General features: G+C 39.7%; 1 protein-coding gene across 1 annotated transcript; it reads right to left on the reverse strand.

Moving 5' to 3' along the window:
* Positions 1 to 12,453: 12,453 nt before the first annotated feature.
* Positions 12,454 to 27,140, reverse strand: LOC139737949 (uncharacterized). Its single transcript, XM_071648613.1, has 4 exons — positions 26,955 to 27,140; positions 15,698 to 15,890; positions 14,988 to 15,148; positions 12,454 to 12,834 (listed from the first exon to the last, which is right to left on the reverse strand). The coding sequence occupies exons 1-4, from the start codon at positions 27,138 to 27,140 to the stop codon at positions 12,454 to 12,456; spliced, it is 921 nt and encodes a 306-aa protein (XP_071504714.1).
* Positions 27,141 to 27,342: the final 202 nt, after the last annotated feature.

The raw sequence follows: 27,342 nt of genomic DNA on the forward strand, positions 1-27,342 counted from the left end.
ATAGCAAGATTACTCAACAGTGAGATCAGTGTGCGACTCATTTTAAGATTACACTGGTTACATGAGCGAAACCTCAAGTCAAATGCTAGAAAACTGAGGGAGCTCACCCAATTCACAGTATTTTTTATTTGATTTTCATTTTAAAAGATGGTTGCCATTACATTAGCACTCTGTGCAATATTTCAGGCCAGATGCTCAGAAACTGAGGGAGATTGCATAATCAACTGTTGTGTAAGTTTTTAATTTGAAAATGTCACTGCCATGATAACACTTTCTTTGACAGATACAAAAGATGACATTTGCACATTAGCGCACTACAGTGGTCACGTGCCAAATTTCAAGTCAAATGCCTAAAACATGAGGGAGTTATGAGTCAATCACAATATCTTCGATTGCTTTGTATTAAAAAAAAAATAAGTTAGCATGGCAACGCATTGTTTAACATTGACGAGAAAAGTGTTTTGCACATCTAGAATTTATCTTGTCACAATATATAGGTGTCATATCTCAAGGTTATTGCTAAAAATTGAGAGAGTAAGCTCAATCCACTTGTAGTTTATACGATTCTCATTACAAAATACCATTAACTTGACAACATACTATTTGACAATGACGAAAAATAAAATTTGCACAGGTACATAATACAGTGGTCACATGTGCCAAATTTAAAGTCAAATGCTCAAAATCTGAGGAAGTTAGCTGAATCCACATCGTACTTGTGGATGATTTGTATGAAGATGCTGTTGCCATGGAAACGGATTTATGACCCCCACAAAAAGTGTCTTGCACGATAACATATTATCATAGAGACCATATGTATCAAATTCAAATTTAAATGCTAAAAAAAAACTAAGAGAGCAGCGTGATCCACACAATTTTGTATGATTTGTTTAAAAACTGCAATTGCCATGGCAACAGATTTCTGGACAATCGAATTTCAACAGAACTGATTTAAAACTGAGTAGCTTGATCCACATTCTGTATTTGTAATCTTTATGAAAATTTGATGTTACCATGGTAATGCATTACTCCATACTGACACATGTAAACTAGGACATGTAAAAATTACAAGGTCGTTGTTCAATGTCCCCTGGACTAAAGGTAATCACCTCCTCATCAAAAACTGTCATCGACTAATGAGAGTACTGCTTCATCAACTGTATATCATCAGTCTCTATCTCGGTTCCTCCATAGAACTGGACTTGGAGTATCTTCACAGTTTCATTGTCACAATGATGATTCTTCAAGTGTCTTCTAAAACCATTGAACGAATCAAATTATGTCCGTACACAGGCCCCCTGGGCGCAATTTATTGTTTGTCCATCACTCAGTCCATGTTCGTATGGCAAACAGTGAAAAAAAAAAGCAGTTTCAGTGGGAACTCCTAAAGAATGCATCACTTCATTATCTATTTGAGAGTTTAGATCTCGGTTCACGAACTCGGGGTAATTCCAAATGTCCAAAGGTTGATGAGAGGTTTTGCATACCGTAGACAAAACACATATTTAATGTGCTTTAAACAATGTGTCGAAGGCACTCTGAATGATATCACCAGGGCAGGGTAGTACCAAGTGGTCAACAATGAAGTAATATTGGTACACATGTATGTTATCCTTCTGACGTCCTCTGTCAAACAAGCTGCATCTTCTGATCTTCAAGCAAGCAAGCTGCATCAAGAGCTGCATCTTCTTCTGCTTTCCCTCTTCAAGTGGTGATCAAAACTAGCATCAGGCTGACAATGTAAGGAAACAATGAAAAACAAACAGACATTGTATGAATCTATTACCAATAAAAACTAGACAAATTTGACTGTGACCTTTATTTCGATTCCATAATGCAATTTGATAGACTCAGTCATACATAGGCTTAACACATTTTATTCACATTTATGATTATTTGAACAGATTTCAAGCTATCACACACACGGAGGGATGGACTACTCAAAACCATAAAAATTCAGGCACCACTTCTTGGCAGAGGATAATAAATGGATCTTATTCCATTTTACTTAAAGATCACTATAATTTCACAATTAAAACTCACTTATACCTATTTTTTCTTAAAGAAGCTTTGAAATTTATCACTTTTCTCTTATTTGTGACTGATCAAAAAGCAACTTCAAAATCTTAGCCTACATATGGGGAAGACAATCTTTAAAGTTCAAGGATCGACTTTGAAGCATTCACGAGTAAAGTTCTCGTCGACATCAGGACATAACCCTGACAAAGGCAAGTGCGCAAAAATATTCACAACATCCAAAAAAGAAAAGTTAACCTGTGAAACATTGAAAAGCAAGTGATCTTAATAAATTACATAGCCCAACAACACAAAAAAACCAGAAAATTTCCCTTGACCTCTAATTTCTTTTCTAATACAAAAACAGATCATAGAAAGTAGAAAATGCAAAATCAATTAAACTCGTAAAAATCAATTTCATTTTCAGAATACCAAAGTACTGTGAGTTCTAATTGCCTGTCCAAAATGACTCATAAAGGCTTGTTCAGATATGATGAGACAAACTCCGGCAACATTTTAGTGCACAAATCAATGCGATATGAGATGGTAAAAAACAAACAAATAAACAGATCAAAATGCAACAAAACAAAACAAAAACACTGAGGCAAGAGGAATATATTTTGCCACACAGTGGCAAGAAGTTATGGTGCAATCAAGCTCAAAAGTAAGTGAAGATACTATGTCATGAGTTTATCTTTATCTTATTTTTTTTTTTGAGTCATGTGCATTCATTAACATAATGAAAGTGGCGTGGTTCGGCGCACCATATCTGAACACTAAAAATGTCAGGGGTTTTGTCGCATCATATTTGAACAAACCTTATAGTCATGTAGACTTACCTTTTGAAATCGGATAAGGTAGTATAGCCAAAGCCACAGAAATCTTGCACAATCCTTGCGCCCTGGTTCACAGGTGGAAGCAGATAGAGTACAAGAAGGATTTGCAGGTTACTTACATTCTATGCTGTGTTGTAAGAAATGCATGTTATATACAATATATTCTACGACTCATTAACAAAGTACAGTGTATCCAGGTATCAACAGAAATTATCAGTGAATTGCACTGCATAATCAGGGAGCATTAAGTAAAACATATGATCCTTCATGTAGGATGAACCCATGGGTTGTTGTGTGGCTTCTATAAAAAAAACAAAAAAAAAACTCTTCTTTATTTCATCAGCATCTCCAAAATAACAAAATTACATTACATATTGATTTGTGACTGTGAACTTTTATATTACAATTGAGTTTGGTGAAATCCATTCATCTGCCTTTGAAAAATCAAAGTCACAAGATATTTCCTGCATTTTTTTTTTCATAATGAAGGGCTCCTGACCCTTGATTATTGACCTCATGACCCTCATCGACTCCAGGGAAACGTTTGATAAAATGTATTGTCAGATGCAAAGATTTCAGCTACTTATAACAGTTGTCACCAATGACAAGTTTTGTGGAACGCCCCCTGGATTTACATAGCCTTACCAAGTTTCATTCACAGATGATTGTTTTCAACTTGCGGCATGATACACAAGAAACGATATTGGATGGATAGACATCTAGAACATAAAAAAGGGGCTTTCAAAACCTATAGTATTGTGCATACCCTGACTGCTACCAGGTCTGGTGGTACACTATTTGATGATTGCTCCAAGTCTCATGAATCCACATCAGTTTTCTGCATGTGTTCTCCCAGCAAACTCAACAGCTTGACTGTGGTTTCTGAAGGCTTTCCTCTTGCTAGCTTGACAAGACCTTCAACCAAAAACTGGCCACTGCTCAAAAAAGCTTGGCATCGTTGCCTGGGAGGAGTGAGAAGTACTGTTCAACCTGCAAGTGTAAGGACCATGAACATACATAATTATCAAGTGGCTACAAGTCCGCAAACTGTCAAACTGGTGCGCAAGGTGTGATGCACTGGCTTAGGATTCAAAGTACTGAACATCCACATAACTGCACTAGTGTATTTACTGTATACAAGTGCATGAAACAGATTTATCTTGTGTGCATGAAAGATTTGATCAGAACTGCAGAAAACAAAGGGTTTTGTTCAGGTGGCTTCAGATCAATTCAGTCGGTGATTCTATTATTTATACCTACTTGAGATATGCTCATAATTTCAAGTTCGTTTTAATTAGCCACCAAGGGGGGGGGGGGGGGGCAATAATATCCTACTTCCAGGTATTTATCATCTTTATGCAGTGTACATTTATGCAAATATTATTTGAGGAGAAATGGAAAAATCAAATGCCATTTTGCAATTGATCTACTCTCATTTTCAAGGTTTTTTAGATAGATAATAAAAGGTCTTTTTGCAATTCTGTCATTTTCAAGATTCTCAAGTGCACTATTGCCAATATCATTAAGTGTGGCAATAACATAAGTATGGGGAAGAGGCATATTCCAGAAGAGATTTTTTTTTTCAAAAGATTATTTCAACAAATACTACCATCAAAGTAGACGTATATTCCCTCACCTGAATCATGAAAAAAGCGCAGATACATGTATTCCATTTTGACTCATTTGTGAAATTTAGGATCAGTTCTCAGACAGAGAACAACTGCCAGTTATTAATAGGGGCTGTGATTCTGTTTCTCGCTACCCTTGAGAACTCGCACCTTACAATTAGATCTAGTGCACTGTCTTAACATGGACTCGGTGGAAATACCGGTTTTACATGCATGTGACGTCATCAACTTTATAAGAGCATACTGTAATGTAAATTTGTAAGCGGTTAGCAAACTCATAAATAGTAGTACTCGTATTAGAAACTAGTTAGTAGATTCTAACGTAAGATCCACGCGTAAACACTAGCGTCCTATATAGGCCCCTACGTTCCTACGTGTAGCTACTGAAAACATCACGTAACCTGTTGAAGCGTTGTGATAAACAAAAATCGGGTCGGGAGAACCCCCCACCCAGCCCCTTTAATCGGGTATTTACGCTCTTTTTAGAGCGATATTTGCTACTAGTACCTAGTACTAATTTAAACCTAACAGTTTGGACCTAGAACAGTTACAGTAGGCCTTACAAAAAATATAGTAATGTTAGGCCTAGGGGCCTACCAGTATACCTACGAACATGTACACACAAACATTGTTCGAACTTCGTCTTCGTGCGCGTCAGTAGCGGGTCGGGTTCATTGGTTACAATTCTGCGCGCTAACAAAGATCCGCACCAGAGCCTCAGAGGTAAGAAAACTACATCAATAACAATACAAAATGCCACGGAACCTTTTATATTTAAAATTTGATGATATTTTTAAAATGCAATAATTGGACAAAGGAACCCTCAGCGAAATTCGGACTCAATGCACCGCGTTGGTGTTATGGCCTATTATGTATGGCAAACACTATAGGCTACTTAGTATGCTGCGCTACATAGTATACTATAGTATTATGTGCGTGCAAAGACAAAGTTGTCTATAATATGCGATGAAATCCGTGAAAATCATGCACATCGTTTATGATAGAAAATAACTGGTACAGGAAATAATTACCTTAAAAGATCCTTATCCCTGCTGACAGACTTAGCAAAGTCACCATCATAGATTCAATGTCATTTTTAGCCCCAGACGACATCGAAAACCTGACTATCGCGATGACAGACGTTGACGACTCCGCGCCACCGCAACAAATTTCAGGCATTGGCGTGTGTAACCAATGAGATCATCGGACTGCGAACACGTGATCTTCTCTGGTGGACAACTAACACCGATACGGTGTTATTAGTGAAAACCCCCTTTTCATGACAAAACTATAACACCACTTGGGTGTCATTTTAACACCGAGAATCTAACACCCAATGAATGAGAGAATGTTGGTGTTAAATTAACACCGAAGGGTGTCAGATTGTGTCAATTTAACACCAAATTTAACACCCACAGTTTGACACCCGCTTGGTGTTACACTATTAACACCGCATTTTTTGCAGTGTGACTCGAACTGCAACCAGAAAAACTTTGCAGTGGATGACCATAAGAAGGAATTAAAGAATAAGACTTTGCTTCCGACGAGTGACCGAAGGCCAAAAAAATCTCAGTAGTGTGTTATCATGCCTTGTACTCTCGGAGAGGCAAAACATTCTGTCCCTCGGACAAATAAAATGGGTCTCCCGTGTGTGAGAGAGTCACAAAGCACGGTCATTCATTCATCGCAAGTGTGCAAGTTGCATCGCTTCGTGAAGTGGTAAGCCCCATATAAATGCATTTAGAAATTTGCGAAAATTTCTTTTTTTACTTTCTTCATATTGTTTTCCATACATGACGTCACAAAGTGTTGTAGTCTTCTCATCCCGCGATGGCGGCGCCGAAACTGTAAAAAATCATAACTTTTCAGTGGATTGTCCAATTTTCAACAAACTTTTACTAAATTTGTTTTACTAATGATGGTACATTCACTCAATCCACGTTTACTTATCGTATTACATTTGGGTCTGATACGGCTCTGACAGACATTGAGGGATACTGCCCTCTACGTCATCTTCAAAACGCAAATGAGAAGGCTCGTTCCGATTTAAAGAGCTAATTAATGGTCCGTTCAACTGAAATACATGTATTCAAATTTGCATATTCCTGACATCACGTTATTCCTGGCAATAGAAGTCTTTTCAGAAGATTGCCGTAAGTATCAACAATGGATGCAAAGTGGTATTGAATCAATGACTCAGGAGGGGGAAAAAGGGGGTAAATAAAGTGAAAATTTTAGGGGCTGCACACAGTGGCAACCCCTGCCCATCAAACGCTGTGACAGGCAGCAAAAAGGTGTGGTTTTAATAATGTTTCCAGATTAAAATTTTGACTGTATGGTCATAGATTCCCATCAGAGTCTCATACGTTTATGTAAACATAGAGCTATGGAACTAAGGATGGTGGTTACTGGTTGGAAATCGACGCTTAATGCTCAAAAAAAGTACAAATCCATCCATGCAGGGGTATGCGGATGTTGTTTTTATTGGACTAAAAATGGAACCGCATTGAAAATAATTTGCCCCAGCCAAGCTTAACGTCAAATCAAACGATACTACAACTGTATAAACAAATCAAATGATTTTATTATTTAATCCCATGCTAGTAAGATGTCTCCACGAATGATGAGCTCATGTCATGATTATAATTGTTTCAATAGAAAAGCTCATCTTTTTAAGTCTCCATCACATGCCAGATGGAGCTCATTTAAGAAAACAAATAAGGTTAATGATCTCTAAAAAGGAGCAAAAAAAAAAAAATACCTATGTTGCATCACCTGGATATGCCATACTCGATACTTCCCTTTCACAGTATTTCCTGAAGTATATCCCTGAGTAAATGTATAGTGTATAGCATGGTGACATCAAAATGTGTTCATATATCTCTTGAGAGTGACAACATAGTTCTCAAAACTTGTGTATAATAAGCTGGAGGGTGTTTTTCTTGAATTTGTACACCATCACAGAGCTCAGTCAGCAACACCTCGAGTCATGACAGTACACCCCTAAACTGTATCTTACCGATTTCGGGATCGCTGCTTCAGTGTAGAAGACCGCCCTCATGCGACAACTTGGAGGGATCCTACAGTGCGTGTCTACACTGTTATTTCCTGCATAGACTATACAAATTGTACTTACCTTGACGTACCTTGACGGTTGTGTATGTTTTGATTATCCATTCGTCGTGGTAAAAGTGCCGCAGCGTTTTCCATCCTGGGCAATTTGGTATTAGCTTTGTCTAGGGACCTACGAATGCGTCGAGATCTACGCCTCTCAGAAAAGGTTTCATTAGTTATAATAAGATGAACGGGCTACTTTTGTCAGTAGACTCTTTCTACGCAGCCGGGGCACTATTCTTGTTATCTTGTTATTCGTCCATCCGTCCGTTCCAAGTCTCGCTAACAATCTTATCTATGTTTTCCTTTTGATCGATCTCATTATATGCATTTTACTTTTTTTCGTCTTTCTCCCATTCATGATTTAACAATGTCCCTTTGTTTGTTTTGGGTCTTTGTCACGATGTATTTTGCAAAATAAATCGAAAGAGGAAATGGTTCTAATCGGTCATTCAATCAAATTCATAGAATGCATGAAGTTATATCAAAATGGCGGAAACACTTAAAAGTTTTCATGTCACATCTAGAACAAATATTTCCTCTGTTGTGCGCGGGATGATTATGTAAAGCCAGTTGGTATTATAAAATGGGTCTCAGAATGCAATTTATTTGGCTGATGCATATTCATAAGGATGCTGTTGCTGTTGCTGTTGTTGTCGTTGGTTGTTTTTTTTTCATAGCTAACTGTGTGTCCATATTCATTTACATTGTTGCCTGTCCCTTCACGAGTCTGCCAATACACCGAACCTCACATCGGTAATGTTTTTTTCCGGTAAATGCGAGCACGGCTTTGAGTTGTTGAAATTGCTTCCGGTAAATTTTTGCGTTAGATGAAGACTTGGTGTTCATATACTCTAATATTGTGTTACATCAACATCGTTAGGGGGGGTCATATCGCCATTTTGCACAAAATACATGATGCATAGGAGCATTCTATGAATCTGTATGCAGGCTGCTGCTGCGCATGCCAGACGTCTGATATATTCACGAATCAGTGATCATCAATCATTGCCAAAACGACAATCATGTACCAGTATAAGCGATCGGAAATTCGAGGCTCACTTCGGTTTGAATAGCCATTTGGCGTTTGAGTAAGAGACGTTGTGTGTGACAGCAAAACTATTGCAGCTAAATTCCTCTTTTGAGTGTGATGCGATGATCATACTTACTGTATCAGTGAAGTGTCTTTTATGGTAATCCACTCGAAACAATAACAACGCACACACACACATTTATGAAGGTGATGTTCTTTAACGATATTTAATCCAAAATATACACAAACCACTGATTTACAAGCACATTATCATTTCCGTAACATCATATTTTACATAGATACTGTTTTCCACATGATACAAGATAAGGCACTCACGGCAGGTAACTGTTTACATTTTTCTAACCGTACACTATATAGCCCCAGTAAAGGCCTATACAGCGGGGGCAGTTTCCCTAGAACTAATACAACTGCATGTACATATTTTGTGACGTGTGTGAAACGTACGCATTTTGTGCAAGGACGAACAGAAAGAACGAAAGAGAACCAGGCGGGTTGCATCCCAAAGTAAAATGTCTTGAAGTAGCAGCGAGCCCTCAGGTCTATTATCCCGGCGAGCTTCAGCCTAGTTAAAACAACAATAACAACACATCGGATACCTATACTTCCGGTGCATTCGTGGCTACCCACGTACATGATGTGATATACCAATTGAGCTGTGAAAAAGGCTGTAGTGAAATGCATTCATGAAGTATGTAACTTTTTCACGGAGGAATGTAAAGACGTTGGGCAAAGATATTAATAATCGACTTGCAAACCATTTTACCTCCAAGTCGAGACAAAATTGCAGTTTCTTTATGTATAAGAAGGTAATATTCTATCACATTATCATGTGGAATCGTGCTTTTATAGATTATATCCCTATACCCTGAATTCGACACACTTCCACGTTTTGCATGGGTTTGATTTCTCCCGAGGTGAAGAGGGGATATTTGTTTTGTTTTTGTTTGTTTGCTTTTTGTTTGGGGTGCATGTGAAGTTAAAGATGAGAAGATAATAGCGTCAAAAAGAAGGAAAAGTGTAAAACAACTTTGTGTCAATGGAGGCTTATTGTCAGTGTATACCTTTATACACTGTTTAGACCGGTGTAGGTCTCTGTTAACGGTAATGTTTACACACGTATGTTCGTGCATCGCTATACACATCTATACCATTAAATTTGTGTATACAGTATCTACACCATTGTACACTAAGTGTTCAATCAACTATAGGGTATACGTGTGTGTAAATATACTAGTTATTAATAGATTAGTGTAAACCTGTGGATAAGTGTACATCTCTCATTTGCCACATGCCTGAAGCAAAAAATGTACAAGACAAAGTCGTGTTGTTTGATTCTTGTAATCAACGTAAATCGTCCTGGGTTCTTTATAGGTCTACAACAAGGAAAAACGGTCGTTTTGTCATTTTATGACTTCAACAATCAATACTGTAACATTAATGTTGTAAGAGCCTACTTATTTTGGCGTGGTACTCTAAAAGGTAACATAGGAAAGATGTGGGAGAAGTATATAGAAAAATAGAAAGATAGACGGATAGATAGAGACAGACAGACAGAAAAACAGATAAATGGACGGACAGATAGATACCAGATAAAACAGATTGAGATAGATAGATAGATAGATAGATAGATAGATAGATAGATAGATAGATAGCGGTAAACGAAGAGGGAGGAATGGGTACACATATATTCGAAGCTCAAGGTTGTAAGCCATTAAATAGGAGTAATTGTATCAGTACGTGATACAGCTTGGAAATACTCATCCATTGTCACCACTACATCCAGATACTTAAAACTGAGTAAAATCTTTAGTTTGATTCATTAATGATAAGATAAGACGGACTCGATACTAGACTGGAGTGTATAATAAGAATGGGGCTTGTATATATATTTCATCGATGTGAAATAGGCGATGACTTATCAAGTTCCCCCCTCTAAGTGGGACAATATCCTGCCATCAAACTATCATGAACACGTGAGCAAGAGAAAAACAAACACTGAGTCTCGTGAATCGAAACCAGGTCTAGGTCTATTGGAGCAAGGATAGTGTCCCGGACTGACGCACTATGGGGGTCAATCTTTCTTGCAATCGGCCTCGTTTTCGGTTTTAAATACGGGAGCCATGTTGCTTTATGTTGGGTAGAATAGGCCTATACGGGGAACCGTTGGAATGGGGTTTGTGGACAGGGGTTGCGTCTGTCGAGAAATGGGTTTGCCGTAGATTTTGGAATGTTAATACATTTACTGTATAAGCCGTAACTTTCGAGAACAGGATCAATAAGGAGAACGACTGACAGTTAATACGCAGAAGCGTCGTGGATGACGTTTGACAACTCAAGATTTCTTTCTAGATTTCATGATAGGGTGGAAACAATGGTGGAAGCTTTATGGAAAATGAAATATCCGATATCGCACTAAATTGCTGGAAGACTTTTTTCTTCTTCTTGTTCATAAAAAGGGAAGCGTTGCAAACACGAACAATTCGATCGGTACCTGTTTTAGGGACCTAAAGTGCCATAAAGATAATCACAACTGACAGCGTATTATCGTTTTCATGATCGTACTCACAAGACCAACGGATTCGAGTTTTGGTCGGCCTCGGGGATTTTCAGTGTGAATTTTAAAAGAAAGGCAAGTTCCCACTACCGTAGGACTTCCGCGATGGTATATCATTATCATAATGAATTACAAAGCAGGAAGACATTAGAAGAGATGAAAATTGCCATACATGTAGATTAGTTGATCGTTTGATAATTTGGGAAGTATTACTAACCCTATAATGCTTTACATCATTATTGTTAAAGGAAGAAACAATGTGCAATGTTTATGATACAAGCGTGTTAAATACACAAGGAATCTTAGGAACATTTTTAATCGTATTTGGCAGCGACGACACGTCCATTTCTTTGTTCCACAAAATTTGATATCAAACAGCTGAGATTCATTCATATATGAATATAAGTTTGTAGAGCAGTGACTCTTCATATAACGCAATGAATATCCGGGTTATTTCTGTGTGCGAAAGACTCTGCGCGTATTGCCAATAAGGAGCGACACAGCCAGATATGTCACAGCCTCGCACACACAGTCATGTCACGAAGCACTGGAAGAAAGACGAAGTCAGGTGGTAGACGTAGGCAGTGGAGATAATTTTCGCTGCTGTTTTCTTTTCAGGTCTAATATCTTGCCTCAAGGTACAAAACCAGAACCAGTCCCCAGAATAGCGGGACCTGGATCCAGAGTGGGGCTCATTCGCTGGATGGTCCTATCTCTTGGGCAAACACAATGTTTTAGACCTGCACGTTGCAATTCAGGTTTCACAGATAACGTGTTAACGAATGTATTGCTCACTGCAAGAAATGTCTTCCTATACAAGAAACGTCAGGTACAGAACACGTACCGTCGAATTCCACTCTCCTCCGCACATAGAGTTGGGTTCGTTCTCAACATTCTGATTGGTTTCTTTCCAAAGGGTTTCACCTTCAACACTTAATAATCTGCCATCAAAGAGTGCAACAGTCATAGCGGGAGTGTCTATTCCGTTCACACATGCTATATGGTTATCACCGCTTGAGAAGCAGTACAAACTTCCCGCAGCAGGAAGAGTGGCGTATTTAGCCCAGATACTCTCGATAGACACTGTCCTTGCTCGCTTGGGCGAAGCCTTGTCCGAGGTACTAAATAGCATAGTCTGCTCACACACAGGAAAGACATGTGGTAAAAAACAACAACAAAATACTTTCAAATTATAGAGTCAAAATGGAATTGTTGGGAATGTTTCCATTTTCAATCTCCGCGAGTTTGGCACTAGAAGAAGAAGAGCGGTACGGGAACCCTCTGCTGGGGAGAGCCGCCATCGCGCCCGTGCTCGACGTCCTGCTCGCGCCTGAGGAAGGGACCGCGGTCGAAGCCGTCGACGTGCTGGGGCTGTGCCTTGGCCGCCCAGACGGAGAAGCAACAGAGGAGGAAGATGCCGAACGTGGCCGTGGCGATCATGCACACCGACACCATGATCTTACTCACGCTAGAGCCATCCTCGTTCATGTCGCCCGCTGCGTCGCCACTGGCCTTGTCGTCGTCTCCGTAGGAACCCATGCTCAACTGCTCGCCCAGGAGAAAGAAACCGACGATGATGACGATGAGGAGGGGGAGCGATGCTGCGCTACCCATGCACATCACCTGACGTGTCTATTAGAATAGGAGAGATGATAAACATTTGTGCGAATTTTATAGATATTCTAATTTTGAAATACTATAGAAGTTACAGGTATCATAAAGGCAGGAAACAAATTCCTGGTGTATCTGAGGAGAACTGCTTAGTTTTCAAGTGTTTGAATTTTCTCTTTTTATTTTTTATTTCAGGTATTTTGTTTTTCTTGCTAAAATATTTTCCTCTTCTATTGCAATGATTGTGTAGGACTGAATAACCTTGATTTGGTTCGTCAGTTTTTGATTTCCATTCATTTTCGTCTTTGCCTCATTTTTTAATTCTTGTTCAGGCGTTCAGTCGTAAATGATTTCCGCTGTTTGACTTGTCATTACCCATGCACTGAATATGACCCCAAAGACTTCAAACAGAATGATTAAAGAGAGAAATGAATATCTATCATTTTATGAGGTCGGCCTTCGAAAACCTCGTTGCTGAGACGGTTGCTTAAAGACACCTTGTCTCGATAACTAAAAAACCCAGAAATAATCTAGGACACAAAATTCAAAGAAGGAACAATTTTCTATAGAACGCACCTTTTTTTTTCTCTCTCTTCTCAATGGGGTGCTTAACTACAGTTTTGGTTGAGATGGAGATTCAGATTTCAACTTTTTGACTTGATGACTAGAAACCATTCACATAAAATACTGAAGATATGCAATTCTGAGAGGATGAAAACCGTGGGTTTTTTTTTAATGACTGCGATATTTTAAAAAAAAGAGGTCTTAATTAAAGGTGATACCAACCTTTTATTAGGACCACATTGTTTTTTCTTGTTTTTGGATATCTCAGCCATTTCAAAGCCGATTTTCATTAAATATGTTTTTAATTCCTCTCAGAATTGTATGCTCTGATAGTGGTTTCTAATAATCTTGCACAAAGTTAAAACCTGAATCCCCAGCTGAACCCAAACTATACCATCCCTTTATGATTTTTGCCACGCCGAGGAATTCTTTGTAATTCCGGACATAAAACGTGATTGATTAACCACACAGAACCGAATACGTCTACCAAGGTTATACACGACTTTGCACTACATTGCACTTGCACGAGATACCATCGTTTTGCTGTTTTTGTTTGTTACTTAAAACACACAAGGGTGGGTTGATTGGTACTGTCTTGCTTCTTCGGAATATTAATGTTTAATTACACGGTAGGGATGCATTTGAAAATATTTGCTGGTAAAACATCCAGTACATGAAATTACATCAGGAAAGAGAGCTGGTGTATTAGGATATGGATGTAATTGCACGAAGTATAATTTCATCGTAAACATAAGTATTCATTACTCCTGAGTTTACCCACCTATCTCTTAGATGCAGTTGTTATTGATTAGGTTTACGTTTACGTTTAAGTCAATATTTTAAACATGAAAGAAACAATTTCATTCCCTTCACAATGTGACTGTAAATTCATTAATTTCTGCTGAATTCAGGTCAGACAAAGGGCACTGGAAATATGAACGGTTTTGCTTCTGAATTTTAAAAAAAAAGTACTCAAAGGAGAAGGAATTAATGTATTGTATATATTTTGCTCGGGAATCATGCAAGTTTACCCGCATATGGCTCGAAAACTATCTGAAATCCGTGATCTAATCGCACGAAAATAGACTTGGGTTCAGATTACATGTGAAAGGGACGACAATGGGTCTGACAACAAGTTGATTTGGTGAGGTTCCTCTTATGGGTCATTCCCCCGTTCCCAGAAATACACCAAGAGGTCTTCGTGCGGGCTGGTTCAGCCTCTCGCAAAATTCGAGGACATATTGTGAAAGTGCAGGGCACTGCCCGCCGGGGTTCAGGTAAAATTGGGTTAACAGGGCGAGCTGACATTACAGGGGTTCTACAATGAGCATGATGCAACTATGAGAAACTAATATATAAACAAACAAGGGCCCAAAGCCAACATGAAGCGGCGTAAGTACTGATTTTGAAGTGCAACCTTGAGAGAGTTCATGGCACAGTTCCTATCACATACAGGTCTGCACCCATCAATGTGGCCCTAAACGAGGGGAAAAGTTGGCAGGATCGTGCACATTGTGGCAGAAACAGATTTCCCGCGTAAACAAGGACATCGGCAAAAGTGATAACGAATGATTATCTTGTGCGGATTCACATGCTGAAAATACGCTCACCAGCAGCTTCTGACGAAAGCGCATGTACTTGGGCTTGTACGTCTGGTTGCAGATCTCACATGAGGTGGCCCCTTTCACATTGGTCCACTTCTGGAGACACCGTTTGTGTGTGAACTCTGCCGATCCGGTGCAGCCGCAGGGAGATACCAGTTTCTTGCGACCTGACAACAGGAAGCGCGAGTATAAACATTTATCTGTGTCTCGCGTGACATGTGAGGCACGTGCGTTCATGAAATTAACCTTTTGGATGAATCTTCTGACCAACTTGTTTACGGGAGTGCACTGAGCTGAGAGAATGTCCATAAATAATTTAATGTCATGTAATGCGATGTAATGTGATATAATGTATACATGAATACATTGTCATATTGCACGAGGTATTAGCATGTTATGGGCAGTACATGTATTTTGATATCAGACAGTATCAATGCGACCTTTAAGTCTTGATCACGTGACTATGGACGTATGCTACTGGACGTGTGAAACTAATGATACGGAAAAGAATATCACGAAAACAACAGATAGAATGTAAGATCCAGTATTCATGAACTTCACTCGAATTGGCACCTATGGACACTACAAAAACATGCACCAGAAAGCTTGAAGAATTTAGGGTGATCAACGACAAATGAAACGCGCAGTGATGCCAGTGGTCATATAAGAAACCAGTTGTGAGAGGGTTGAGGCAACGAAAAACGTTCGGCCCGTACCTTTGTCGTCTTCGGTGTCATGGCAGATTCTGCATACGGGCTCATCTTGCGACGTCGTCGATATCGTAACGCGGTCGCTGACGACGGCGGTGGGTTCGAACTTCGTCTTCCCCTCCTCGTTTGTGAGCGTGAAAACTGGTGTTTGCGACGACGTAGTCGTGATCGCCGATACCGTCTTGACCTGGTACACAATCTGTAAAGATTTGAATGAAAGTAAGAGAGAGGGAGAAATCGTTAAGGAAATTTGTCTTACTAAAACAACAACAAAAAACATTTCAGGTAATTGTGAATACATACTGTAATACACATAGTTGTCATCTATCCGCGTTGCTATAATATCAAGATACGGATCACATTACACTGCATTTTCTTCACTTGAGCACCTATGTCTTTAGAAGAGTACATGGGTTTGTCTCTCCATATAATAATTATTATGTTTGTGCAAGTACATTGACATGTACCTGCATTACTAGTTCGAAATATATCATTAATGCTACATCAATACGAAGACGAAACTCCATCAAATAAGAAGACAAAAGAGGAGGAAGACGATGACGATGGTGATAATGATGATGACAATGAAAAATTAAAAGACGTAGAAAATGGAGAAGGTGATGACAAACACAGAAGACAAAGATGACAGCGAAGGAGTTGGAAGAGGAAAAGGAGGAGAGGACGTCGGCAACGACGAATGCATTTACAATGACCACAGAGACTCCAACTCTCCCGCTTTCGACAGGAGATCTCCCGCCGAAAGCCCATTTTTGCAAAACTCCTGCTCTCCCGCTTGAGATTTAATTTCTCCCGCTTGAAATGGTTTCTTACTTAGTGTCATCTTATGTTGAATAATAAGCCTTAGATAGCATGAGATAGCATCTGGAACCCTAGAGCTGGACCCCGGCCACAAGGAACTTCGCACTTCGCGCACATAAAGTTGGAGTCTCCCGTTTGCTAAGAGTTTCAGGCGGGAGAATCTCCAGATCAGGGGGGTGTTTCATCAACGTTTGTCAGCGCTGACAACTTGAATCACCATAGTAACAGTCAGTGACCAGAGCATCTCAGCCAATCAAAACCAAGGATTTTGCTGAAATTGGTCAGCGCTGACAGTTGTCAGCGCTGACAAACGTTGATGAAACACCCCCAGAAGGTGCTTGGGGTTGGAGTCTCTATGACCACAGTCTGCCTGAAGACAATTAAAATCAGCAGCGCTCACAAGTTTAGAGCTTACACTGTATAGATCCACCGTCCTCGAGCCATCGGGGACTGCATTTGTATACCTATTCGGGTTTAAAACACTATAATTTATGTTGGTCATACAAGGGGGCTTCCAAAATAAAAAGAAAAGATGATTTCAATGGCTTATACAATGAGTCTGGGGCATTATCAGTGTCTATGTCAGTGCATAACAAATTACTCGGTAATAGACATTGTTAGACATTTTGAATTCGTTGTTTTGTAATCGTCCAAAGAAAGATGTTGCAAGAGGTTGCAAAATTCTGCAGCCCGGTTAACCTTCACGAAAAAGTTCGATTCAATATCATCAATTCTCCGTTCTTTAAATTGGCTGCCTGTAGGAAAAAAAAAGGTGTTTTTACGATTTTGTTATTAGTACATCATTCAGTTTATTCCCCCCCCCTCCCGTTTACCTATACGTGACTCGATTCCCACATACAATCCGACACGACGTCTACATTCATCATCAGATGCATTGCTACTCCAAACACCCAGAATAAAACATGGATGGAGGGATCGTGCTTTCTCCGTTATGGGACCAAAATTGTGGATTCAGTTATTATTATTATTACCATCATTATTGTTATTATCATTATCATTATTATCATCATTATCATATGACATACTTAGGCCCCCCTATATGGCTGAAATAGACATTAGCAAAACATCGCCCAGATCGAACAGGTCTATTAGCACCATAACATGTTAAGCCATGAGGAGGATGCTTTCGTGAGATAGAGAGAAAGAGACGAACAAATTTATTGGTGAACGCTGATTGGCGCTGAGAGAACCAAAGGGGGGGGGGGCGGTGACACAAAAGGACCAATGATGCTACTCATGACATATAACTTGTGATTGTACGTACTGGAAGAATGTAACGCAAGGAGGAAGGGAAAAGCTAATTATCAATGTCTTCCGACTACTCCGTCGACCTGCTTGGCTGTAGGAGAAGTCTAAGGATCCCACCATATGTCTTCATATTTTAGGTTTTGATTCGATGCTGAAGACAATGTTTCATCATTTTACACATCAGGCACTCATTTTGTTATTAAAATATTGATTTCTATTTTTATTCATTTATCTATTTATTCATTCATTTATCTATCTATTTCTTTTTATCTATTCATACATTTATTCATCTATTTATTTATCTATTTATTTATCTATCTATCTATCTATTTATTTATGTATCTATTTATTTATTTATCCATCTATCTAACTATCTATTTATTCTCATTATTGTCATTTTTTTTTTTTTGGGGGGGGGGGGGGGTGGGTTATGTAGAAGACCCATATTACTCCTACGGGTTATCCTACACAGGATTCTATGGTATGTCAGCCGGTGGTAGGTAGGCAGGGGTGGATCCAGGAATTCCGTGAAGGGGAGGCGCCTTTGCAAAATTACAGGTGGGTGCACGTACCCCATTCCCCCCCCCCCCCCCCCCATTTTATTTCTTTTGTTTTAATGAAAAATAAAGAGGGCGCCCCCTCTGGATCCGACACTGGATAGGCCAACGGCAAAGGAGTTTGCAAGATTTGATACGAGGTGACTAATCACAGTGATATGAAATGGCAACAATATATATATGCAAGGATATAATATATATGCAAGGAGGCATTCATTCCCGTGTCTATTTCTCGCAACACTTCCCGTTCTATATAGACGCTCGTACCAGTTGGAGCCGACTTGGTCGGTTGCCTCTCTGCAATGTCCTCTGTATGTAATCTAACTCCACCCCTTAGTATTTGCAGTAACGAAAAAAAAAAGAATCCTGGATCTTTCTTTCTCCTTGGCTGTCCCATTGTATTGAGACCACAAACCACCTTACAAAATGTGTTGTGTCAGGGCTGATGTAATGTGGTTCTATGCGCCTTTTAGGCCTACACAGCATGCATAATGACGTCTTGTTGTGTTTTGTGCGACCTCAACGGCGCATGAAAAAAAAAAAAATCTCCGTCGTTACGAGTGTCAAGAAAGCAATGACGTGGCAATATACCGCCCCCATGCACCCTGAATATGCCAATCGGAAAATTGACAAATAAGTGAATAATAAAAAGATCCGTAACGAAACAAATTCACTGGCTACTAGTACCCGCACAATCCTTGCATGTTTAAGGTCAGTAGTCAGATTTACAGGTGTAACATTTCATTGTTGATATCGGTAACTGAAAACCTACCGGGTGATCATGAGCGGTTCGATGCACGAGTTAAACTTGTATTTTGGAACTTGCAAACACGATGTGTATACATGCATTATTTTGTTAGTATGTTTGGCGACGATCGGGCAAGTTGTCTAGTTATTAGAGGCAAAGTTTCCTACAAAGGAAGTGATACACAATGTTTGCGCGACGTATAACTGACAAACATAACAGTTGATTACAACGCAGAATGTCCTTGCATATTTGAAAGCAAACAAAGATTCTCGACAACGTTGCCAAATCATTACTTTATGCACATTTTTCCGGATCAGACCACCCCCCCCCCCCCCCTCCGTCCCCTCTCTCCGGATGTTGCCTTGCATGATACTTCCTTGATTTGGCAAAACGTCTGACAAGGTAAGAAGAGATTGATGTAGTCCACGTAACGGGTTTATGTGATGTGTGTGATACCTCATTGGACTACTAGAGATCAGTGCCATTAATTCGTAATTGTATGTCCCATGTCATTATACTAGGGAGATTCACCTCCCTGATTATACAGTCCGTACAGACTTAGAACTGTTCGAGGACTCGCTGCATTTCTTCGCATTGATCACGTGATGTGATACAGAGCATGACACTGAAGGGTGGAAAGAAAGGGACAGTATATACAAAGCGCATTAAAGTCCCTGCCGGAGGCCTTGTATACAGTATAAGACAGTTGGACTGGGCAGCTTCATGGTTGGACAGAAGGCTGAACAATGACAAAGACGATTATTATTGAGACGATTTTCTGTGTCGTCCTTTGTGCTGAAGGTACATATTGTTTGAGGTCGATGCGTGCAATGGAAATGTACACTGTCTTTAAGTTGTCGATCGCGCAGAGCATTGGCCCCGGGTATTGGCACACATGTCATTATTGACAGCAGTTCGAATTACGCCGCTTGCAAGAGGACCAAAACACAATTGACCCCTCCAAAGATATAGCGAAAAGACTGATATATCATAAGTTAGTAAACACTTAATGATATGTTCTCATATCCAGATCATAGTAAATCGGTCCTGATCCAGTTCCTGGAATAATAATATCTCGTTTTAGGACAAGGTGTCGGAAACTGTCGTATCCATCGAATTCCCGCCGTCTGGGACGACGAAGAATGAGTTATCGTAAAGCGTAGACATCCGCAACAATAATATTGACTGGGTGCCGAGTGCTCAATAAAATTGTAAAACCATGACTTTACAATATCATTTGAACACAATGTAACCATAAAAAAAAAAACAAACACACACACACACACACGAGAGATGTACAGTACTTGGTGGTCGTATCCTGTTCAGCGAAATATTTACTTTTCTGACGAAATTCTTACAAACAGGACAATGGACAATATTTTTTCTCGAATAGATTTCAAGAAACGCGCGAACGGTAACACAGACACATGCACCATATAGTATGTTTCCGTGGAAACCACATCCGTCTCGTATGGTACTTCAACTTGTACATGAAACTGATATGCAAATTAGGTTTTCTTTGTCAAAATGTCTTATCTTCTGCTCCCGGAGAGGTTCCTCCATCGTCGGCACAACACATGGAAATACACACAAACTGACTGGGCCTGCTATAAGTGTCCACATTATTTCAAACCAATGCTTCCAACACCGTTTGTCAAGTAAAACTGATTCATGTGTCGGTTAAATTCTTGTAACAAAGTTCTTCAGTTAAGTATGTCTTTTGTCATGCTATCGGCAGATTTTCCAGGTTTTTTTTTTCAATGAATGCATGACTAATGTATTGCTTGACATTGAGTCGCTGTCATCATGCTCCCATTTCGTGAAACATGATGCACAAGTTTGCTTCATGAAATTTTATGAAATTGGTGGAATTTGGACGGGCGCATGCAAACTCCACAAAACTGCGCCTCCTGGGGTGTTAACCAGTCCATGAGAGTCACTTTGTGTATGAGATTCGCACCGACACACCAACACCTGTGCATCAAGTCTGTAAACCACCTGGACTGCCCGCTCAGTGCAGGGTCTTAATATCTACGCCAGATGTCACAAGGCGAAATGTACCAACGAAAACACACGTGAAATCGGCATATCTTGATCTACCCAGCACTGATTTGAGGCCTATCCATACTTCCGACAAGAATCTCTGTGATTTTAACCGCTTTTATAGATGCACCGTGTGTGATCAAGTTTTGTCTAAATCCGCCAAGGATAGGCATGTAGAGGCGTTCCTTAATTTGTGGCAGATAGTTATAACAGGGAGATACGTGCTCGTCTTAGTACCTTCATTGGTTGCACCCAATAGGGCCTACAGTTTATTGAAAGATTACTTTGGTCTCAAATAAATTTGCCTCGAAGTACAGAAAACTCATGTTCATGACTATGTGTTACGTACGAGTATGTCATAAGAGCCAGTAGGCCTACTGGCAGGTATACCAGTCCGGCATTATAGACCTGCGCCAATGTGCTGTAAAACGTTCCACCCCTCCCCCCCCCCCCTCCCATATACCCCACCCTTCTCTCTCGTTTGTCCCAAATTTGGAAAATTACGTAATGGCAAACCACGGCTATCATAGCAGCGCGATAACCATGCAAGCTATACAGAGATTGCTAACAAAATGAATATCATCCCCTATCTCATAACTGAGTTGAATTGTCGGACAGACCTGGGGGGTGTTTCATAAAGCTGTTCGTAAAGTTACGAACAACTTACGAGCGACTGGTGATCAGTTGCGATGTGCTATACTTACTAGAATTTCAATAATTCACCACAAGAACTGATCACCAGTCGCTCGTAAGTAGTTCGTAACTTTGCGAACAACTTTATGAAACAGGGCCCTGATTAGTAACTCCACGTCACGTGACAAGTTTTGTGTTCACGTTCGCACATTGATCCATGACTTGCGTGTTCTATGAAGCGCACTTTTTATACTGATGGTAATGTTTGTTTTACACGGTGTAACCTTAAAATGCTAATAATTACCATGGAGTTACAATAGCTCTTTTATGGAATTACAGAGACACATGGCAAATATTTACCGTATGCGTACTATAGCGGCTGTTGTCCCTTTTGATAACGCTTGATCGGGATATTGTATTTAAAAAAAATGAGGACAATTAAGTACATTGGTCTAGATTGATTTCCAAAGTAGAAGTAAGTTGGCGGTTTGGGTCTTTTTATATGTTCTTTTAACTTTACATTCTTCCAGTTTAGAATAAAGTGTAACTATACGTATTTTCCAGCGATATTATAACTCTAATCAAGAATTAGTTAGTTGAATATAAAGCTTTACTATAGATCTTAGACATCCGATTTCATGTCAAGAAATTCTTGATAATGACACATCTTAATCTCATATAGAATCTCATTTGAGAGCAGGTTTCAGGCAAAAATTTCCGGACATAAAAGAAGAGAATAAAGAAATTAATATCTATAGAGAAGGTTTGAATTGAAATAACACACGACATACTGTTTGCAACGCAGGGAAGTTAAATTCATGCTCTGAACTTTTGACCTTACATAAGGGGCCTATACTGATGCAAGCTTTCTATCAACGGGTAAACTTGGGGAAGGTTAAGCCCTGAACAAAAGGTTTACACAACAATACCCAAACTTGGACTCGTTAATTTTTAATCCCTCGGCACGGATTAACGGTTGGTCAAACGCCATTCAAGTTCATGGCTAACTGTTAACGGTCGACGTGAGGTCCAACAAAAGTCCATTATCGCTGTGAAAGTGAACGCTCGATTGAACTTTAAGACGTTCTTTACTCTACTTTACAATGCACTTTGTACAAACCATGCTGAACCTCACGTGATCTCTTCGCAAAGAACCGCTGTAAACATCACTCTATTATATTACTATAGGCCTACGTTGAAAGGGGGTTATGGTTTCTTTAAAATAAATGACTGTATCATCAAATGAAACATGGTGAATAAGTGTACTAACTTCTTAGCGAAACAAAGAGCAAAGTGGTAAATATGACATCACAACATTGAGGAGATGAAAAAGGTTTTGATGAGAGCGCGCGTTGAGCGCTGTCACAGAAGTGGGGAGGGCTACTCCGTATAGTGCAGAGGAACCCGGGAAAGAAAACAAAATCGGATCAGAATTCCACACATGCGCCCGTGCAGAACTCGATGTTTGCATAATGGAGAGGTAATTCCCACTATCATACCTTGCACCAGAGAGTTTAATATACCTCCTTGCTCTTGTATACCATCTTGACTTACGCAAGGATTGCAGTGACAGTTTTGTAAGTTTCTGTAACTTATACATAATGTCCCACTATTTGCGCAATCAACCCCCAGTGAGCTGTACTCAATAATTATTTCAGTACTATTCAGTAATGTATAGATGATACTAATAATAACTATTTTTACAACATTGATATGGTCTCCTTTATCCAGGTTATAGCCTCTTCAGTGTTGTCACTCTATCCTCTACCAAATGGCCTGCCAGTGTAATTACCCTATAGCATTGCCATAATAGTATATACCTATATGTATTTGTACCCGTCTCGAGAGGGGCATAATGGATACTTGACGAGATTTGAACTCGGGAACTGACTGTGATAAAACGCACTGCGATGAGAATAATGATAAATATACCATGTGAACGGTCACCACGGTCTTCGTGTCCAGTGTCCAGGCTGTGTGATACATGCATAGTGATGACATGTCCAGAGAGATTATGGAGGAACGCCTTTATTCCTTACTGATCAATGTCATTAATTAGCGTCATTAACTGTCATGCTTTCTCGACTGTTGCGCTTTCACTAAAGCAAAGGATTTATAAAAATAAATAAATGAATAAATAAACAAATAAATAAATAGATAAATGAATGAATAAAGTACATTAAAAACGTGCACTATCAAGTGACTACTATAAAACCTTCCGTAAACTTTGATTTGTAGACTATTATATACCATAAAATGAAAGCTGATAACAATGATAATATTTGACTGACATTGAATCTTGGTCAGCACATAACAGATAAACCTCCATAACTTAGTTTTACCAGTCAATAAAAAAACACAAATTTTGGAGATAATCTATCAGAAACACTTTGGCGAGCTATATGAATTAAACTATTTGTTGAATTAAACTATTTGTTGAGTTACAACTGGCTGTCTTAAGACTACACTGGCAAAGACTGGATTTTGCTTTTCAAATTTGTCTGCTCAATACCTGTAAAAAGTATGTGCAAGTGGCATCTTGTAATTCGAGTTCATTGCTCTGTATGAGGGACACGAAGAAAACATAGACCGCTTTCACCCAACAAGCATCGAATAGCGAAAGATAAAAGTTCCTTTATCATACACATTTGCTGCACCGTTTAATTCGACCATGGATCTACAACAGAATCGACAATGTCAACGGCTGTTGACTCATATCATACCAACTATCTAGTACACAAATAAAAAACGATAGCAAATCATCATTATTTAATTCCCCCAGATCGGCGCCATCAACACTTGTACTGTTTTCAACTTCATGGTGGTTTGTTGTTTTCAAGCTTAAGGATCAGAAACTATATCGGGCTGTTCACCATGATTTTTAAAAAGAGGGCAAACCTTAAACGTCTGGCAACACATAACATGCATTTCAGCAGATGGGCCTATACGTACAGCCTGTCTGAAGACAAACTAGGCTATAAAATGGAGATGAAGCAATGGCCTCTGTTTCTGTCGTTCTATTGACATAAATACATTTAATGTAAATAATGTCTCTTCGATCTACCTACTGCAAAGGACTATAGTACCATGTCTAATATCAGTTTAATTGTGGACTTCGACACCTTCAAATACAAGATAAATTCTGAAGCACAGTGTCAAATAGAATGAAAACATAGATAGTGACATTGGATCTCTTGAAAACGTCGTATATTGACAAGTCAAACTGAATCATTTTCGACTTGCACATCATGAAATTACGACCTTCAATCTCGCACGTGGGTTTAAAATCGGCTTTGTTTCCTGCCCTTTCTTTCGACATTGTCTGTCTCAAGTATCGTTCTTCTTTTTAAAAAGTCACCAACGACGTGACCGAGGGATGATAGCGGAATAATTGCTGATGGAGTTTGTGGTCGCCGAGAGAGGACAAGGTAAAACAGTAAAATAAAAATGTCTATACCCGCTGTGATAGGGCCTTGGACTTCCCTCTTAACCAGCATTAATCATATTAACCATTTACAAGCCCTCGGTGCGTACATTTTATTATTTCTATGCGAGGTCGGACCCGATGGTGTATGCCAAATACGAGAGGCCTTCAAATCACGTTCGTCGTCCCATACATTATAAAGACGATATCTACCATTGATACACGCTTATTAGCCACATCACGTGCTTTCAAATTAAACCCCTCTCTCTCCCACCATGTCAAAATTCCATTTACATCACATATAATTTATATACAGTTTACCAAAGGTGATTGCAGGGATAGACACCCTTTACAATCATACCCACATCTGTTGCAGACAGATTATCAATATGCAAACTAGAGAAAACTCGCCAGATCATGCGTCAGAATTTTCACTGGAAACGGTTAATCTGATGGGTCACTGGAAAGACAGATTTTTCTCGAGCCATGGCATATGCAACAAAGATAAAGATGGCCAATAATTGACCAATAACATGATAATTATGTACTAAGCGCTGTCGTGTGGACGATAATGAATGAAATCATTTCTTCTTCAAAATAATGACGAATATAATCACAAGAGGGAGAAATGGAAATGTTTGTTTGTTTGTTTGTTAAAATATATTTATTCAGGATAAAAAGTTCAGCAAAAGCTGTTTTACAACACAGTCCTGCACAAATGTAGAGCAGCTTAGCCTGTGTGAACCGTGCTACGTGATAAATCTGCACAGAATCTTTTTATTTTTCCTTTTTTTGTTAGCATATTCAGTCCAGATCCAGATGAACAAGCCGTTGCTCAATCCTAACTGCTGTTTGAGACATGTGCGTCTTGTACTTTGAACTTTTTAGATTTTCATTCAGTGAGTTTTCTCCTTCCGTCTTTGCAGGGAGGTGGGAAGTCCACCTCCCTGGTCTGTGAGCTACCACTATCACAACGCACCATGCAGCGAGTGACCTGTTTGCACCACGATCCCAAACTATACCGCATCTTTATGTATTGTCCCTCACTAAAGAGAAATCTCCACAGCATGAAACCACACGGTTCAGTGCCATCATAGGCTGAACGGCTTTTGTAAGCAGCCCATAAATTTGGCGCGTTGATACCAAATTTTTATCGTAAAAATATATGTGCCAACCAGTATTCAATCAAACCGGGTCACAAGACAGATAGGCCTATACCACACAGATGTATTACAGTTCATCTCGCTGACCAACGGCATGAAAGTGGATAACTAGAAGGGAAATATGGGAAATTATTGTAAGAATTTACTAATGAATGATATAACTTATAAAAATAATGATAATAGTATGGTCTTCTTTATTCAAGATAGCTTATTCGGCTCAGTGTTGTCACTGCTCTACCAGAGGGTACGTACGTCCTGCCACTAAGGATTGATACCTACGAAGCGCCGACAGGTACCCGTTTGAATACGCCTGGGAAGGAGGGACATCGAGAGGGACATAGTGGGTAAAAACGTCTCGTTCAAGGAGGGAGGCATTTGACGGAATTCGAACCGGGGATTTCCTATGGAATGTCCAGTGTCTCGTCCACCCTCACTCACAGTGCCCCTCCACAGGCCAATACGATATTTTGGATTGGCAACTATTTTTAGTACAGACGACGGAGCGGAAAGGAAAGTTTGTAAATCATGTCATCCTATGACATGATTATCTAAATTGCGTGAATAGGGCACACCACACATAGTATGCAATGTCAGCCTACGAACTCACCGATTTGGACTCCTCTTCGACAATAGGTGTGTCCTTCGCGGGAGCTGTCCCGTCCATGCTTTCGGTTTGTTGTGTCGGAGTTTCCGCCTCTAGCACTGGCGCTCCCACTTCTTGTCCGGTGGTCACCAACGTGGGACTGGGGCAACCTGTGGCTTCCTCCGTTGTATTCGTCGACTCTAGCTCCATGTCCACCCAATGCTCGCGTGACCTGAAAAATAGACTTTGTTAAGCAAGGAGAGAGATCGGGGATGGTTTGGTCAGATGATAGCTGGACAAGGAGGTACAAACGAGCGTATTATGCGATTAACAGTATGCCGTTATCATCTACCACAAGCGGTTGTCCGTGATAAACTGCACGACGTATTATGTGGATATGACGACCAGTGTA

This window comes from Diadema antillarum, unplaced genomic scaffold, assembly GCF_040938485.1.
Source record: "Diadema antillarum isolate AM-2024a unplaced genomic scaffold, OU_Dant_1.0 seq00000717_RagTag, whole genome shotgun sequence".
Taxonomy (NCBI): Eukaryota; Metazoa; Echinodermata; class Echinoidea; order Diadematoida; family Diadematidae; genus Diadema; species Diadema antillarum.

Coding starts and splice junctions, on each gene's coding strand:
- LOC139737949 (XM_071648613.1), bottom strand. CDS start 27,140: ATGGAGCTAGAGTCGACGAATACAACGGAGGAAGCCACAGGTTGCCCC. Junction 15,891..26,954: donor TCGAAGAGGAGTCCAAATCG/GTGAGTTCGTAG, acceptor AAATCTTTACAG/ATTGTGTACCAGGTCAAGAC. Junction 15,149..15,697: donor TGACACCGAAGACGACAAAG/GTACGGGCCGAA, acceptor TCCTGTTGTCAG/GTCGCAAGAAACTGGTATCT.